The sequence below is a fragment of the Anomalospiza imberbis genome, chromosome 5 (genome assembly GCF_031753505.1).
Source record: "Anomalospiza imberbis isolate Cuckoo-Finch-1a 21T00152 chromosome 5, ASM3175350v1, whole genome shotgun sequence".
Taxonomy (NCBI): domain Eukaryota; kingdom Metazoa; phylum Chordata; class Aves; order Passeriformes; family Viduidae; genus Anomalospiza; species Anomalospiza imberbis.
This window is the reverse complement of record NC_089685.1, coordinates 21010600-21026839: the sequence shown is the minus strand read 5'-3', so window position 1 is coordinate 21026839 and position 16240 is coordinate 21010600. Positions and strand designations below refer to the sequence as shown.

Sequence of the window (16240 nt, the reverse complement as noted above, 5' to 3'; positions counted from 1 at the left end):
ATGGTAAAGAAAAAGAAGAAATACTGCTTGCCCAAGAATATCACCAAGATTAGACACATTAAGTCTGGAATCTACAAAAAAAAAATAGAGTCCTTTCCAGAAGTTACAGCAAGCTCTTTAACATATATCGAGGCAGGTATCAACAGGGCGGTAAGACTGCATCAGATATACTCACTGTTAATTTCAAAGCATGAATGCATGAGATTTTCCTTCTGCTCAATACAGCTGCATTATTTATTTAATTAGTATTAAAATACAAGCTATCTATAAAAAATTCAGTTTCTCAGCCTGTGTCTACACTTCAGCCTGCTGCCCAGTGTAAATATAAGCCAGCTTGCCTGCCAAGAACAGAATGTCTGCTTCAGCCAAGAGTGGGGATATAAGCTCTGCTGGTAAGGAGAGGCATTTTGCAGTCTCCTGGAGACTGTTATAAGCCTGGCTTGCTTATAATAACTTTGGATTTTACTATATCACACTGTTGCTGACAGTGTTGACATATCCTCATTTTAACAACTCTGTGGACAGCAAGAAGCCATTGGCAAAACACACAGTGGCTCTCAAAACCAGCTTCAGAGCTGTGGCTGCTAGTGAATAGCAGCCTCTGTGAGAACAGCATGGTTCTGAACCAGCACACAGAGCCCCTGTGATTAATATTCATGATACACATCCCAGAACAAATAGGAGATGCCAGTCTGATTCAAAGCTCTCTGAAATTGATGGAAACCTCTCCATTGACTGCCATAGGCTCTAGGTCAAGCCCCAGGTCTCCAAGTGTGTTTATACCTTTTGAAATAGAAGGAATTCACTCTCCACATGTTTCAGTCCCTCACATTTATTGTCAGCAAACCTCTGGCAAAAAAAAAAAAATGCCTTTCTCTGCAATGAGACTCTCACTGAAGCCAGTAAGAGCTATATATACAGAGATGGAGGACATAAACTCAATGTAAAACCAATAGCATACTGGAAAGAATCTTGATTTTGAAATCACACAACACAAAATTCAGTGATAAAGTGAGTGTTTCTTGGTAAGAAGTATAAAATAACTCAGTATTTTGCATACCTGCAGGTTAAGAAGAAAATTTTCAATGAGGCACATTGAACCTTCATAATATAACGTTAAAAAAGCCCACTCCTATAAATCTAGTATCATTATAACCATCTTCCTTAAACACTCTAATTATATCCTCCAAGTGTAAGTACTCAGTTGTTAATTAAATATTGCCACCTAAATTATGATATGCAAAGATTTTTTTTACTTATTAAAGGAATAAAATACTACTCATAGGTGTCTTTGTTAAATGTAGATTGACAATCAAGTTAAAGAATAAAACCTCATTTATTTTTACGCTACTTTATAAATTCTCTGAAGCCCAAGTCCTCTCAAAATAGTGTACAGTAATTGGATTAAAACTACCTTCAAATACTTTCCACCACGTCTTTTACATGAAAACACCTTGCAAAGCCCACAATGTCTATATAATCATTTTACAGTGATTATAAAAAAAATACTACAGAATTAAATAAAAACAGATTGATATGGATTCTTCTCCTCAACCAATGAAATCCTAGCACCATACAAAATCTCATGATTTAAAACTGAGTGCTGGCTCTCCTTCTCTCTCTCTTTCTTTCCTTTTAATAACCAAAGAAATTATTTTCCAAAGCCTGACTGTTAATACAGATTGGTTTCAAGAGTACTTTTTAACAGTGATTTTGTTTTCCTGCATTTTGCTTCAAGAAGAAAAATATGAAGTGAAAAAAAGAAAAAGGAAAAAGATGCAGGAAATAAAGTCCTAAGGTCAATTAACAGTGAGTCCCCACGGAAGCAAATGTCGACATTTCGCGACGAATGGTACTGAATGGGGAGAGCTCCAGTTCTGTGGTGTACTCGTTGTCATTGTCATCACTCGTCACTGTGGAAGACTTCTGGATGCACTCATCACAGCAGCAACAGCAACACTCCATAAAGGCCCGGCTGAAAGGTTTACAGAGACAGAACAGGAGAACTGGGGTAACACAGGACTTAAAGAACAAAAGGAACTGACTAATGAGATGGAGGAGGTCCATAGTCTGTCGAGAGACCCCTGTGGACATGTAGGCAGTCACAATGTTGCAAATGTTTTCAGGAATAATGCAAAATCCATATAAAATGGTCAAAGCCACCACTGTGCAGTTCATCTGACTTTCCAGCTGAATTTGTCGCTTGTTGCCCCTTGTGCAGGCTTTTTCTGCCCTCCTGATTTTCCTCGCTGTCACCAGGGAGCAGGTAATAGTGAACAGGGTAGGCAAACAGAAATAGCAGCCAAAGTACCACCAGAGCCGCGCCCCATCGTAGGTGAGAGCCAGCACGTAGATGGTGTCGGGCAGGGCCGTGGAGATCTTCACCACGCAGCGCTCGCCTGGGGGGCTGCCGCTGTACTCGGGGTCCTCCCTGGCCAGCTGGCGCAGCACCACCTCCGGCAGGGCCAGCAGCAGCGCGCCCACCCAGATGACCGCCAGCTTGGCCGTGGTCGAGGTGCAGTTCTCGATCATCTCGTAATACATCTGCACGTTGGTGGCCGCACGGAACCGGTCAATGCAGAGAGCACACAGCGTGAATGTGGTGACTCCCAGAGAGGCCACCTGGGAAGGAGGAAAGGCAGCACAGGTTAATACAGGTGCCGTCTAAGGGAGGTTAAAAAAAGTGTGGGGGAGAAAAGGGAAAAGAAAATGAGAAAAAAAAGGGGAGGAAGAGAAGCAGTTGAACACTGTGGTGCTGAGCACCATCAAAAGAAGCATCACAGACAGCACTTAGCTTCCAGTGTTTGCTGAGCTACCATCCAGCATGCATTCCAAAAAGAGTACATGCTTCTATTTTTTCGCCTACAAATTCTTATTCCAGCTTGGTGTCAACCTCTCCTGGAGATCCAAGCAAGCATCTGTGCAACACTGAGTGGGAAAAAAAAGACAGAGGAATTGACTAAAATTTAAAACTGTTTCCTCTCCCACTTTTTTCTAAGGGATGTTTTTCAGAAAGATAGGTTCCACCACAGAGTTTGGAATTTTAAGTCAAAATGGGAGACAGGAAAGTCTTCCTTCAGCAGAAGTTATGACCACATAACAAGTTCATTATGCATGCAGGGGATCAAAACATTAAACCTTCCATATCTACAAAACTTTGAAACCCTGGGGATGAGGTATCTACTGAATTGAGTAAGATCCAAATATTTTTGTGGACTTAGGCTTTTAAGCAAAATTTTGATAGGATGTAGGTGCATAAAGTCATCCCCCACCATGAGTTCAAAGAAACTGTTTGAAATCCTCAGACTTCCAGAGCCTGTGCAAAACCAATCTTCACTACAGTGGTTAGGCTCTATATAACCAATAGGCAATATTTCATTTAGAAAAAATTCAAGGAAAACCCAGGCTTAATTTCATAGGAAGCATTCTGTGGGAGAGTGTACTGTAGGCTAGGAGAAATGGAAGACATGTCATTATTTAAATGATTAAAAGATTGATTGGAGAGAGCTGTCAATTATATACTGTGAGGAACAAGTACAGAGCAATGCTTATGTTCTCTAGCTTTAATAATCATTATTCTATGCATGGACAGAAATTTGTGCTGTCATGAAACATCATTTCCTATCATTTTATCCTGTTTATAATTTAATTTCCTAAAATAGATTTGCAAGAAGGCTATATACATTTTGGCCTAATTCTATTAGCAATAAATTTACTTCAGTTCAAATTTAAAGCAGAACTCCCATTAACTTCAATTGGAGAAAGACTAAGTGCCCTGTTGAATTTTAATTCACTTATTTTCTTGCATACACGTGGTATGCTGAAAATGTGTTGATGTGTTGTGAAGAAAAAAAAAGTAAAATAATAGCGCTAATACATGTAAAGAATGCTTACTTTTATAATGAATGAACCATATCTCTGCAATTAACTGGGAAATCTAAAGTAATATTAGGCAGTTCACTATAATTTTGCTTATCAAAATTTGATGTGCAATGCTATATTTAAATTTCATATAGGGAGACTTGAAGAAATGCTTTCTGATTTCCACCATAATATTGAAATAATACTGTTTACGCATCTCTGAAAAAAGTTCTTCAAAGATATACAGCACAATTATGCACAATTATATAAATGTATCATTAATTTCAACCTTCAGTATTTAATGGCCATATCAAATTGCTAAAATTGACTATCACTGAAAAATATAAGGCACTTGGAATTACAACTGCAAGATGTTGGCTTGGTTGGAGAATTCTTTAAACCAGCTTCCTCAAAGATGGAATAAGTAATATGCAATCTCTTACTAATTAGCTTCCAGACATATTTAATAATGACAAGGCACTACTGTAAAGATTTTTAATATGCAACCATTGATTTAGAAGTTTAATTGTCTGACAAGATTCAAAGAAAGCTTGGTGAAGACAGCAAAAAATAAAAACATTTAAAGAAAAATAGTTACAGGGAAATCTTAATGAACAGTGATAAACATCGCTAATGAAATATGATTTTCCTGTATCACAGCTCAGAGTCAGATTTTTTAATTCAAGATTAGCAACTTTGTTTTCAAAATATTTAAATGTGCGTGGAGTCTTCAAATCTCTTAGTGACAGCAAAACCTTTAGCCTTAACATGCAACATGAATAACAAAAGGGTCGGGACTCAGCTTTCTACAATTATAAGAAACAGAGAAATAACAGAGATCTGGAAATGAACAGGGATTGAAATAAAAATCAGCAAAACAGAAGAAAACCTGAGTCTCTGTACATGAAGATGTTTCCTTTCAGCTCTGGCGTGAGCCTCCCCCCACCCCAAGGCAGACACTTGTATTGCTTCAGCATTTCATTGCAAACAGACTGTTACACAGCGCCCGAGACATTAAACTCTGCAGCTGTTAGGGCTGGGCTAATGAAAGAAGACACGTCTGCCATGAAGAAACATAACCTACGGGGTTCCTGTCACATTAACTGACCAGCAACTTGGAGGCTTAAAACAGGGATATACAGCAAGAAGAACCAACTAAGAATACTGGAAAGAGGCTTTGAAAACCCTCCCATGGATTTACTGATGAAACAAGCTAAACAAAGCCAGTGTTTCCCTGGAACAAGCAAGAGTTTAATATTTTCTGTAGATTACTAGAGATAGTGATGCCATGGAAAACTCACATAAACCACACAGAAACACTCAAGCAGATGATCATGGATTCACTCTAGCTGAGTTGCTTAAATGCAGTAGAGCAATTCAAGGGCTGCATTACTTACTCCACACAGCAGACTATGAGTAACAGCCAGCAAAATCAACGGGTACTGCTCAAAACCTATGTGTGAGAACTGGGACATGCATTCTGTATGTTCACACAATTTCAGTTTAGGTGTATTTCTTCATACCAGTCATACTAATAATTAGAGTAAAACTGAAAGTGTGAAAAAAATCAGAGAAGTTTTCTTTTCTGGTGTTGCCTTGAAATAACTTCAGAATTAAGATCAATAATTTGACAGGGAGAAGGTAAAGCAAAAATTAACAAATTGTGAAGTGGTGCAAGGCCACATGGATTTTAATGGAGTTCTTTTTGTAACAGCTGAGTGTCTGATATGCTGTTCCAATCTTAATTCCACCAACCTGGCAGGAAATGAGGCAAGGTAAGGGCAAACCAGGCTCAGTAGTTTTTGATCATCACTTAGTTGTCTGGTTTATTTCCCTATTGTCCACTGAAGAGCCTCCTGCAGTCTCTAGACATTCAGGATGACATAATTTTACAACTTTCTCTTACTACATGAAATCAGAAAAGTCCCCAAATTTCCAAATGAATGACCATCAATCTGCTCTGAGGAAGTGGTGAAGGAACTCCTGCTTTGATGAGATACCCGCACCATTTGGGCAGAGAACTGCTGTTGAAGGGATTGCTAGCTACAGCACACACACAGAGGAAGACATTATTGGTACAAAATAATCTCTTTAAACACTGTTGCTCTTTAAAAAGCCTTAACAGAGTTAGTGGGCACTGTGATGCCCCTTCAAGACATTGCATAAACCTTTGGTCATTAGCTCACCAGATGTTAGTCAACTGTGTCAAAACTGGTTTGGGGAACTGAGGCCACAGAGAACAATAGTGAGCTCATGAAATGCTCAGCATAATTGCTTCTCCTGTCCACTCTTCCAACATACTGGTTCCCCTTTCACAAACTTTAACAAATACCAAAATGTTCCCAGGCCTTTCCTGGTCTGCCCTACTTCTTCTCCTGGCTGTGGTCCCACAGCTCTTGGCCCTGGCTTCCAGGAGCAGAGACTGGCTAATCAGCAGAGTGATGTAGACGTATTACAATGAGTTATGGCTGTGGAAATAAGACTCAATTTTATCCCACTAATTTCTGGTCAAAAGTAATGAAAGCCAGAAACAAATTCAGAAAAGCTGACTTGGGGGAAAAAACCAACAAAGATCAAATTCTGTAAGTGAATATAAAAAGAGAGGTTGGGTCATTCCATACAGTAAGACTAAGAGCAAGAAGTGATATTGCTGCTATCACAAAAAAAAATCTATGATGAGATACAAAAGGTACTTTAGCCAAAAGACAGTGAGCATAACAGAATGGAAATCAACCAGCTCTGAGCAACTCCAGGCTGGAAATAAGAGTGACCATTCTGATGAAGAAGTGAGTGGAAACAATGTAGACTAAGCTTTTATTGAACAAGTTAAAATAAAGGTGTTATAAGAAGTAGACCCTTCTATCAGCTGAAGCTGAAGTTTCTAAGACAGAATATATTTTATGCTGATAGCAAAGAATTTCTTAAAACTACATGGCACTCTTCCTTTGTTACAAGACGAGATGGGTATGAAAAATATTTTCCCATTGTAATGGCAAAGCTGAGCTACAGAAGAGGTTGGTGACTACTATCAAAGCCACCTCTGAGCTATCAGTGACACCCTGTGAACTCTGTATATCCATTCCTGTTGTATCATATAAATGACTTTTTATTCATCAAGCCATTATAGTTTATCATTTTCTTATGGCTGTTCCACATCCACATTAAATTTCATAGCTTTTGAACATGTTAATGCAACATACCAGGGGGACTCCTGTAGATTTGTCAGTTTTCCCTAAGATAAATAAATAAATTTAGCACAGACTGCAATACTTTTTTTGTGCTACTCTACACTTACAGTACAGACTCCAGTAATAAGAACAGACTACTGCAAAATAAAAGATCAACCCATTGCAAACAGTTATGTATTATTTATCTAGATTTCTGTTATTTTAATAAAAAAGTCCCACTCCACTCCCCCCCCAAACCCCCCCCCCCAAAAAAAAACAAAACAAAACCAAGAAAAACAGTCATTATTTTAAAAGAAGAAAAAATATATCTATATTTCTCAAAAGAAGTGCTATTAAACATTTATGGCTTTATGCATTAAAACAGGGAAGAGTCATGCCGTGAAAACACTACTGTGGTGTGGCAAGAATAATTCAGTGGCTAAGATCTGGGGCCAGGGTATAGCTCTGACATCAGCAACTACTTTATGCATTCCAAATAAAAATCTACATCACCTATCTGAAAGATGAGATGATAATTCTGAAATCTACTATCACAGAGATGATCGTACACACATGGAATAACAGGTACAATACTGTTGTTTCCTTTGAAGTCCTATCAACATTCACACAAAGGAGATACAAAGCATACATGCTTTATGTGATATTTACCCTTAATATCTTACACTTCTGTATATCATAAGATATGCTGTTTAGAATCAGAATCCACTTCCATGTGCCACTCTTGAGTTCTGCTGGAAGCAAAAGCCAACAGACTAACAGGGCACTGAAAATGCTCACTAGTACATCACATGCTTATCCAGAAGCTTGGAAATATCACAAAACACAAAAGAATTTAATTTTTGTTCATTTTCCTGTTTGCAATCTATCACACTACCAAATAGGTAAATTTAATTTTTTTTCTTTTTTGTGTGTCACTCTCCACTGAGGATCAAGTTCTCATCACACTACACAAGGGACTCCTGCACTAGTTCCTAATAGTAGCAATATGGAGCTACAGATAGAAATCTACCTCTTCCTCTTTTTGCAGGAAAAATCCTGTCATATGGAGAAATTACATGCTAGTGTTCAGAGCAGAGTCAATAGAGCTGGGATCACAGATGCTGCCTTTTCCTCTCCACACATATGTAACTTAAATATTACTGACCCAATTTTAAACCTACTCTGACACAAATTCATTTCCATGCTGAAATGCCACAGGCAAAGTTTAGCCAAAAGCAAAAATTTAGAACATCCTAAGGACAGGATTTGCAGAGGAAAGAAAGACTGAGAGAGCAACCAACATGGCAGCTATCATCATCATGCTATTAATACCTAAAGGGCAGAGATATATTAATACTTCAGTTTTAAATAATTATTTATTGTGTGATATGCACTGAAGATATTCTGCTCAGTTAAAGATGCATCAAGCCATTGCCCTAGAAAACTCTCAGGATGAAGCCTTGAAACTACAAACATTTCTGTCTTTGTCTGTGACCCAGAGGACTCACTGGAGGTTCAGGAGCACAGCTCTGACTAGAGTCAAAGAAGAGACATAAAGAAAATGCTGCACATCAAAAGACACAGAAAAGACAGATCATACACAGCTTTTATAAACTCCCATTAAAAATCTATTTGCTTCCCTAAAGTGAAACTTAAAATAGGGATCTCTTCTCACAGCTTTGGAACAGGCAGAGAATGGCCACTTTCTCTGCGCTTCTTGCTTACCTCTGTCAAGTAAAAGAGAAGTGGGAAAAAGCCTCACCTCAAATTGCCCTGGAGGATCAGCTCCAGGGAAAGAGAGTAATTCGTATTTCAGTCCAAATCAATCCTTATGCTTTCCACTAAGAATACTAATTGTGATAGCTTTCCTGAGCTGGAACTTGCCCACAAAAAACAGGAGTGATGCCACAAATTCATTGCCAAAAGCAAATGCAGAGTTTGGGCATCAGATTTCAAAGCCTTTTACTGTCAGCCTGCTCTAGAATCACACCAGTCTTGTATGCATGATATGGTCCAGATGGGGACACCACAAACTTTGTCCTTCTGTTCCTTCTGAGGTGTATGGCAGAGGCAGAGGGCCTCATGTTTGCTAGCACAGAATTCAGGGCTATGTACCATACACTGGCCTCAACAACTTCTTGCTCTGTGCTGGACTGCACAGGATGGTAAATCAGCCTCTGCAAAACCTCATGCTAGACCATTCCTCAATTCTAAACCCTTACTTGGGTATAAGCAGCTTGATTCAATCTTCTGGCATAGAATGCAACCCCCTCAAATAAAGCTTCTTGTGTAACCTCCAAGAGCAAAATACACACAACTCAAGCAAAGTTCCTTCTTAAGCCTGAAAGAAGGTTTCTAGTCCTACCTGACAGAATCCATTTGTCATCTTGTGCAAGTTGCTTTGGGCCTTAAACAACTTACTTAATCTCTTCATTACTGGCTTTCAGCATTAAAATAAAATAAAGAAAAAAATGCAACTTCACATGACTAACAGTTATAAAATATTTAAAAGCACAGTAACAGTACAGATTTTGTCTACATTTATATTTCTTTCTATTAAAGCCTAGAATAAATCTGTAAGTAGGGAAACTGGAACTATATTCAAAAGTTCAAAAGACTGACTGCTTTCAACAAAACCAAAAGGATTCCACATCAGCAGGAATTAGCCAAATTCATTGTCTTTCTATTGTCATTTACCTCATGTCTCCTGATTCTAAGTAATAATGACAAAAGTATATGAAAAACAAAACAGTGTGCAGGTAAACACTTCAGACATGCATGCCAAAACCTAGACTTCTGAACCATACAGAAAAGTGGCAGACTATTAAAATGGCAAAGGAGAACCGTATCTTCACACATTCTTACAGGCAGAGTAGCTGCATCAGTTGTTTAAATTCCCTTCTCAACTCCTTTTCAGTACACTCAAAACTAGTAGTTACAAGTTAAAGTGGTAATACAATATATAGGTAAAATTACTACTTAATGTATTTGTCATAGGAAATCTTTATTAGGTATGGGAAAACTGCCCTTTAAATTAAATTTGTGAAGACATTCCACTGCTGGAAGCTCAGTCTTTACCTATACAAATGTGCAGGAAGATACCATAAAACATTTTTCCCAGACTGTGTATGCATATGTGTTATCACTAGCAACAGATGCTTTGTTGGAATTCTACACAATATCCATAAAACAGCACAAATAAAAACCAATTGGCCACAAGAGGCTGAACTAAGAAAACGCAAGGTATTTCCCTGGGACCACTTGAAACCTTCAAACAACACAAAGCATGCTTGAATTATGTTAAAATGCTGTGATTGCTGCATCACTTGCTGTGGATAATCAGCCATCTCCTCTAGTTCTGAGAGTAAAAGCTGGTATGACAGAAGACTCAGGTCAATAAGGGGTTTTGATGCTTGAGATATTTGTGCATCTAGAAGCCCAGATGAGACGTGTAGCTCTCTCTCCAAACAGCATATGCAAAAAAAAAAAAAAAAAAAAAAAGATGAAAAGATGGAACCAAGAGACTCTTAAAAGAACTAAACGCTGTGCAAACTTATAGAATATACAGACAAGAGGTTAAAATGTGTCCATCTTCAGGAAGATGATTCTATTTGTATTCCACAACGGTCTGGAAACCTCTCCTGAGGTTTCCTCTCAAGGAGCTAAGAAGACTTCACCCTTTCCCTCTGTGTGAGAAGATGATGGGCCTGCCCAAGTGAGTTAGAAAGGAAAAGATAGTGTTGTTCAGCTGTCAGATGAATGTACTGCTGTAAACAATCCTTGACAGAGCAAGGAGCACCAGCTGCGCATGGGATAGATTTCATGACATGCTACACATCTGCATTGCTCCTGGTGGTGTCAGTGTCACTGTGTAATGCCTGGGAGGTTAGATCAACACTTGGAAAGCGGTGAACCTTTGCTCTAACTGCCTTCTCTGCCTCAGCAGGGTCAAATCCTGATTTATAGGACAGTGTCCTTTGTACCAGGCTCCAGGTGAACTGTAGAGGGAGACTCATGATCCACTAGTGTTCAGTATCTGCCACTCATTGCCACAGTTTACAGAGAGGGAAATCCAGCCTTTTACTTACTCCTCTTAAGGTGATGAACATACTTTACATGCATGAGTATTATATTTAATGACCACTGAGCAAAAAATATACAATTCTGGGAGCAACACAGAACCCTAAGGCTAGGCCTCTTTATATTTGTAACTAAGAACTAAGAACTAAGTTAATTGTACTTCCTCAAGGACAAGGAAAATGCTTTACTTTTAGACACCAGTATTAATTTAGCCTATCACAGGGACCAAGCTACCAGTTTATCCTGACTGGACTGGTACTAGTTCTTGAATAAGACCAACTCTAGACATCCACAGAACTTTAAAGTGAAAAAAATAAGGTAACATTAAATTATAATGGCATATAGCAGCAGCTGAATATTTTTCGGGATTACAGTTTTGAATTTCAGCAACTACATTTCAGCTAAACGACTTTCAGTTTGAAAAACTCTTTAGTGCCCAAAGCTGCAAAGCATAAGCAACTAATTCTGATGAGCAGTGTGGCCACACAAATCATTTAAACTGATCTATTTCAACTTTGCATGTGGACGCACCAAAAAAGGGTTAGGAAGCATGAAATGTCACATGAAAGTCCTTGAAACACAAACTACACTATATATTTTAAATGAAATGGTTACTTATAAGATGGTCACTTTTAAAATGGTCCCTTTTATTTTATTGGTTAACACAGTAGCCCCAGGAGGGACAAATCACTTAGGTGTACTCTGAGTTTTTTAAATGCAGTGGTATTGTACTGGCCTAGAATTCAACTAAGCGTAGCACAGCTCCACCCTTTGTCCAATCCCACCAATAAGAAACTAAACAGATGAAAGAAGCAGCGTCAATATTATGGCTACACAGGTCACACATCGTTTTTAACATTTTAAAATATCACAGGATCATTTGACAGTTAATTCTGTGTTACTGTGTACTAATGAGCTGCTGAAACTGATACTCTCTGTATTAATAACAGCTTGGGTATTTGAGGATTTTTTGGGAGGCGGATAGGGGGTTGCTTTTTTGTTTGTTTGGGTTTCTTTTCTAATAGCTCGTTCTTAGGACAAGAGAACCACCAGTTGTTTCCTCAGTTCTCAGATACAGAATAATGTTGCACGTAAGGTTTTGGGAATACAGGAGAGCCAGCCAGAACTCCAGGCTACCACCGTAGCAAAAGCCTCAGTGTTCAGTTCCAGTAAATAAATAAAGCGGACAACCTGAGCACTGCCGGCAGGACTGTGGCCAGCTGTCTGAGAGCTTCTTTGACAGAGCCGCTGAACAACTGCCAAGAAGCTGCAGTTTAAACGGAGCTGGTGTCTTAAAAAAAAAAAAAAAAAAACAATAACAGAATCAAAAAACCAAAAAAAACCCCAAACAAACCAGCAGCTAAATAAACGTGAGATTTGAACACTGAAATATAAGTTAAGAGCCCAGACATCCCATTGATGGTACTTTTTAGAATCACCTCCTTACAAGCGATCACCTCAAGCCCTTCATCTGTTTTCCTGACTCATCTTCACTTTACTAAAATAAACAAAGCAAAAAACTTATTATCTAATTCTGACAGGATCACTTGTTTTTCAGGGTCACAGGAAGCAAGGAAAGTTTGGCAGAAGTCGTGCGAGTGGCAGGAAGCGCCGGACGCACTCAGCGGGAGCCACAGAAATCCCGGTGCCGCTGGACCCGGTGCGACCACTGCCGACTCCGGTCACTGCGGGGCCGGGACGGGGCCCCGCTCCGTCGAAAGAGTACCCAGGAAACCCGAACCAAGGCGCACCGGGACGTCCCCGGGCCGGCAGCAATGACGGCGAGCAGCGCCGGCCCCGCAGACGGCTCAGGCTTGCGGAGGGGAAGCGGCGGGGAGAGGAGCTCGGGGTGCGCGTATCCCCACCCACGGACGTTACCTCAATGTACGGGACGATTTTGCAAGAGAAGTCTTCTAGAAGCCACTTCTTGGTGAGCTCCTGGAAGATAACCAGCGGCAGGCAGAAGAAAACGATGAGGAAGTCCCAGAAGGCCAGGTTGGCCAGCAGGGAATTGGAGATGCTCCGCATGTAGTAGTTGTGGCAGACGATGCACATCACTGCCATGTTGCCCATGATGCCGATGCCGAAGATCACCACGGAGAGGCACATGACGGCGTAGGCGCCGTACGACTCCTCGGTCAGCGGGTAGAAGGGGTTGCGCAGCCGGGCGCGGCGCCCCGTTGCGTTCCCGCGGCCCCCGGGGCTGCCCTCGCCGCCGGCCGAGCCGTTCAGAGGCAGCCAGCGGGGGCCGCCCGCCCCGCCCCTCCCCGCCGCCGCGCCGGTTCCGGGCTCGCTGCTCCGCGCCCGCCGTCGCCCGGTCCCCGCCGCCCCGCGTGGCGCGCAGCTGCCGCCCGGCCCCGCCGCTCCGCCGGGCGCGGCGTCGGCCCCGCGAGGGAGGGCTCCGCGCCCGGAGAGCGTCGCGGCCGCCCGCCGGCCCGAGGCGAGGGGCGGCGTGGCCAGCGGCGAGCGTGAACGCTGCGGGGCCGCCGGCGGCCCAGAGGCTGCGACGGGGTCCGGGGCCAGGGCGCAGGCAGCCCAAGCGCCCAGCACCTGGCAGAGCAGGGCCAGCGGAGCGCGGAGGGGCCGCATGGCCGGGAGGCAGCGGGGCTCACCCGCTCTCCTTCAGACCCGGCGGTCGCCTCGCTTGGCGGGGCTGGGAAGGGGAGACATGCCCACCCGGCTCCCGGGGACAGCCTGCCCGGCCGGGGCCGGGTCAGGAGCAGCCACGACGCCGCTGCCGCCGGAGCGCGACTCCCGCTGCCGCCGGGGTCCGCCGCGGGCAGCGGCCGGCGCTGGGGACGCGACGAGCGGAGCGGCGAGCAGCCTCTTGTCGCCGACGCCCGGGGCAGACCCGGAAAGTTGTGTCACCGTCTACGACGCGCCGAGTTAATGTAGCAAGTGCAGCGCCGGGAGAACCCCCCCTCGGCGCTCCGCCCTTTCCCGGGACCGCTGCCTCCTCGCCAGCAGCCGCACCGGTCTCGTGCTGCCCATTTGCGTCTTCTCGCCGCCGCGGGCACCCTGTGGCTCTAGGGCTCAGGAAAGGTCCCTTTAGGAAGACACCTCCCCTCGCCGGGCTGTCGCGAACACTAACTCCTCATCTCCAGCACCTCGGAGAACACAGGCTGTTGCGCGCAGCTTAAGGTGTTTCAGAGCTTTGCAAAACTCCTGCCGGGATCGATCACTGCACCCCCGAGCACTCGCACGCGGGCAGAAGACGGCGAGCACGGCCAGGGCGCCAAAGATGCTGCCGGCGCCGGGCGGGCAAGCCCCGGGACGGACCCCTCGGGGCAGCTCTTGCCTCCCGAGTCGTGCGGGCACCAAGTGAAGCGGGGCGGCAGCCACGGCCCCCGCGCAGGCAGGGGCTGGTGTACGGCGGGCTCTGCTCCTGCTGCCGGCTCCTCGCGGCTGCGGCCCCGCTCAGCCCGGTGCGGCTCGCCGGGCTCGGACCGGCTCCGCCGCGGCTCTCGGGGCGCGCCGGGGAGGCGGGCGAGCGGCACGGCGGCCGCAGTGCGCAAGCGCCGCCCGGCGGCGCCGCGGGGCCGAGGCACCGCCCGCCGGGGCGAGGGGCGGTGCGGGGCCGGGCCGGGCCCTGCGCTCCCCACCGGACCCGGAGCTCTCCTTGCGGGGATACGGCCCCGGGCGGGGATGCGTCCCCGCCGCCGGTTCTCTGCAGCTCACAGGCACGCCCTGGTGTCAGCGTCTGGCTGCCCTCCTCGGGCCGCGGGTGCCAGCGGGACCGAGCGAAGCGACAGGCGCGCAAAGTGCCCTGCTCTGGAACCGGGAGTCTCGCCCCGGCACGAACCGGGCGGTGGGAGCGGAAGGTGGCTGGCAGGCGGAGGGGGGAGCTGTCGGCACCGGGACGGCAGAGGAGCGGCGGGGGCACCTTGCTGCAGGGGCAGAGGCCACGGCCGGGGAGAAAGGGGCGCGTGTTCCCCCGGGAGAGCGCAAAACGAAGCAGCGGGCTGAACGAAGGAGATGGTGTTCACACATCATCCCGCAGTGGAATAGCATCAGAAGCGTCTCCACAAATTTCTTTCCTGCTATGGACATTTGTGTATGGTTTTCTTCCTTTCATTTGTACAGTTGGTTAAACTTCACAGTTCTTTCTTCTTGTTTCTCTGATTTTTATTTCATTCAGGTGACAGCTTGCCGAATTTGGATGCAGTAACTCTGTAAAATTATAAGTACCCTTAAGGATTCTCCATCGCCCCTGCCAGTTGCCATTTTGTAGAGCTTTTTTGTAAAGTATGCCCAACTAGTTTAAAAGTTTAATATTTTTCCCATAAAGCAACTTGAGACGGTGTTGTGCTATTTTTCCTTTGAAAAATGTCTGTGACAGCCACCCAGAAAACACAAACAAGACAAACTGAGAGTTTTTCCTTCTCTCAAACCATTCTCACACATGTAGGTGAGGTGTAACTGTGGAAACCATAACGTGTTTCTGAGCTTACGGGAGTGTGTAGTAAGTTAGGCACTGCTGTGTTGCATATCCCTAAATATGAGTCAAGCCATTTTCTTCTTCCTCCTTAGCAATGTAAATATAATCTCCTGGAAAAAAATTACCAAATTAATTTTAAGAATTCCTAATAAACAATAAGTTTAATCTAATAAAGGTATCAATGAACATTAAAAACTAACTAGGAAATGTTAAAACGTATCAGGAGAAGAAGAGAATGGCAAATGTATTTAACCTTTTTCCCCATACATTTTTCTCCTATTTGTTCCTTCTGAGCTCAGCTGGTGTATAAAAGGAGTTAATGATGATAATGAGCTTACATTTACAGTGCCTTTCTTCCTGAAGAGTCCCAAAGGGCATTACTACCAGATATGATAAATTCCCTGCTTGTTCTTAAAGGCTACTGGGGATTATTGCTGCTGGCTTTTATATGAAAGGAGCAGACAGGAGCTAGCAGACATACTGCCCTTCTATATACTCATGCAAGAAATATGGATCATCAAGAAGAAGGTTAAGCAGTGTTTGGTTGACATCACTGATCCTGTAATGGTGAGATAAGAACTGAGTTGTGCATAGATTTTCCAGTGTCGGCATTTCACCTGCTTTGTAATGGAGAAAAATTATTTCTGAACACAAAGAAAAGTCTTACAAACTGTTGTCTTTGTCGCATTTCTTG

The 16240-nt window shown here is 43.7% G+C and overlaps 1 protein-coding gene across 1 annotated transcript; it reads right to left on the bottom strand.

Annotated features, from left to right (window-relative positions):
- Positions 1 to 816: 816 nt before the first annotated feature.
- On the bottom strand, positions 817 to 13823 carry GPR37 (G protein-coupled receptor 37). Its single transcript, XM_068189838.1, has 2 exons — positions 12987 to 13823; positions 817 to 2622 (listed from the first exon to the last, which is right to left on the bottom strand). Exons 1-2 carry the CDS (start codon positions 13695 to 13697, stop codon positions 1804 to 1806), a joined length of 1530 nt encoding a protein of 509 aa, XP_068045939.1. The 5' UTR covers positions 13698 to 13823; the 3' UTR covers positions 817 to 1803.
- Between the last annotated feature and the right edge of the window lie 2417 nt (positions 13824 to 16240).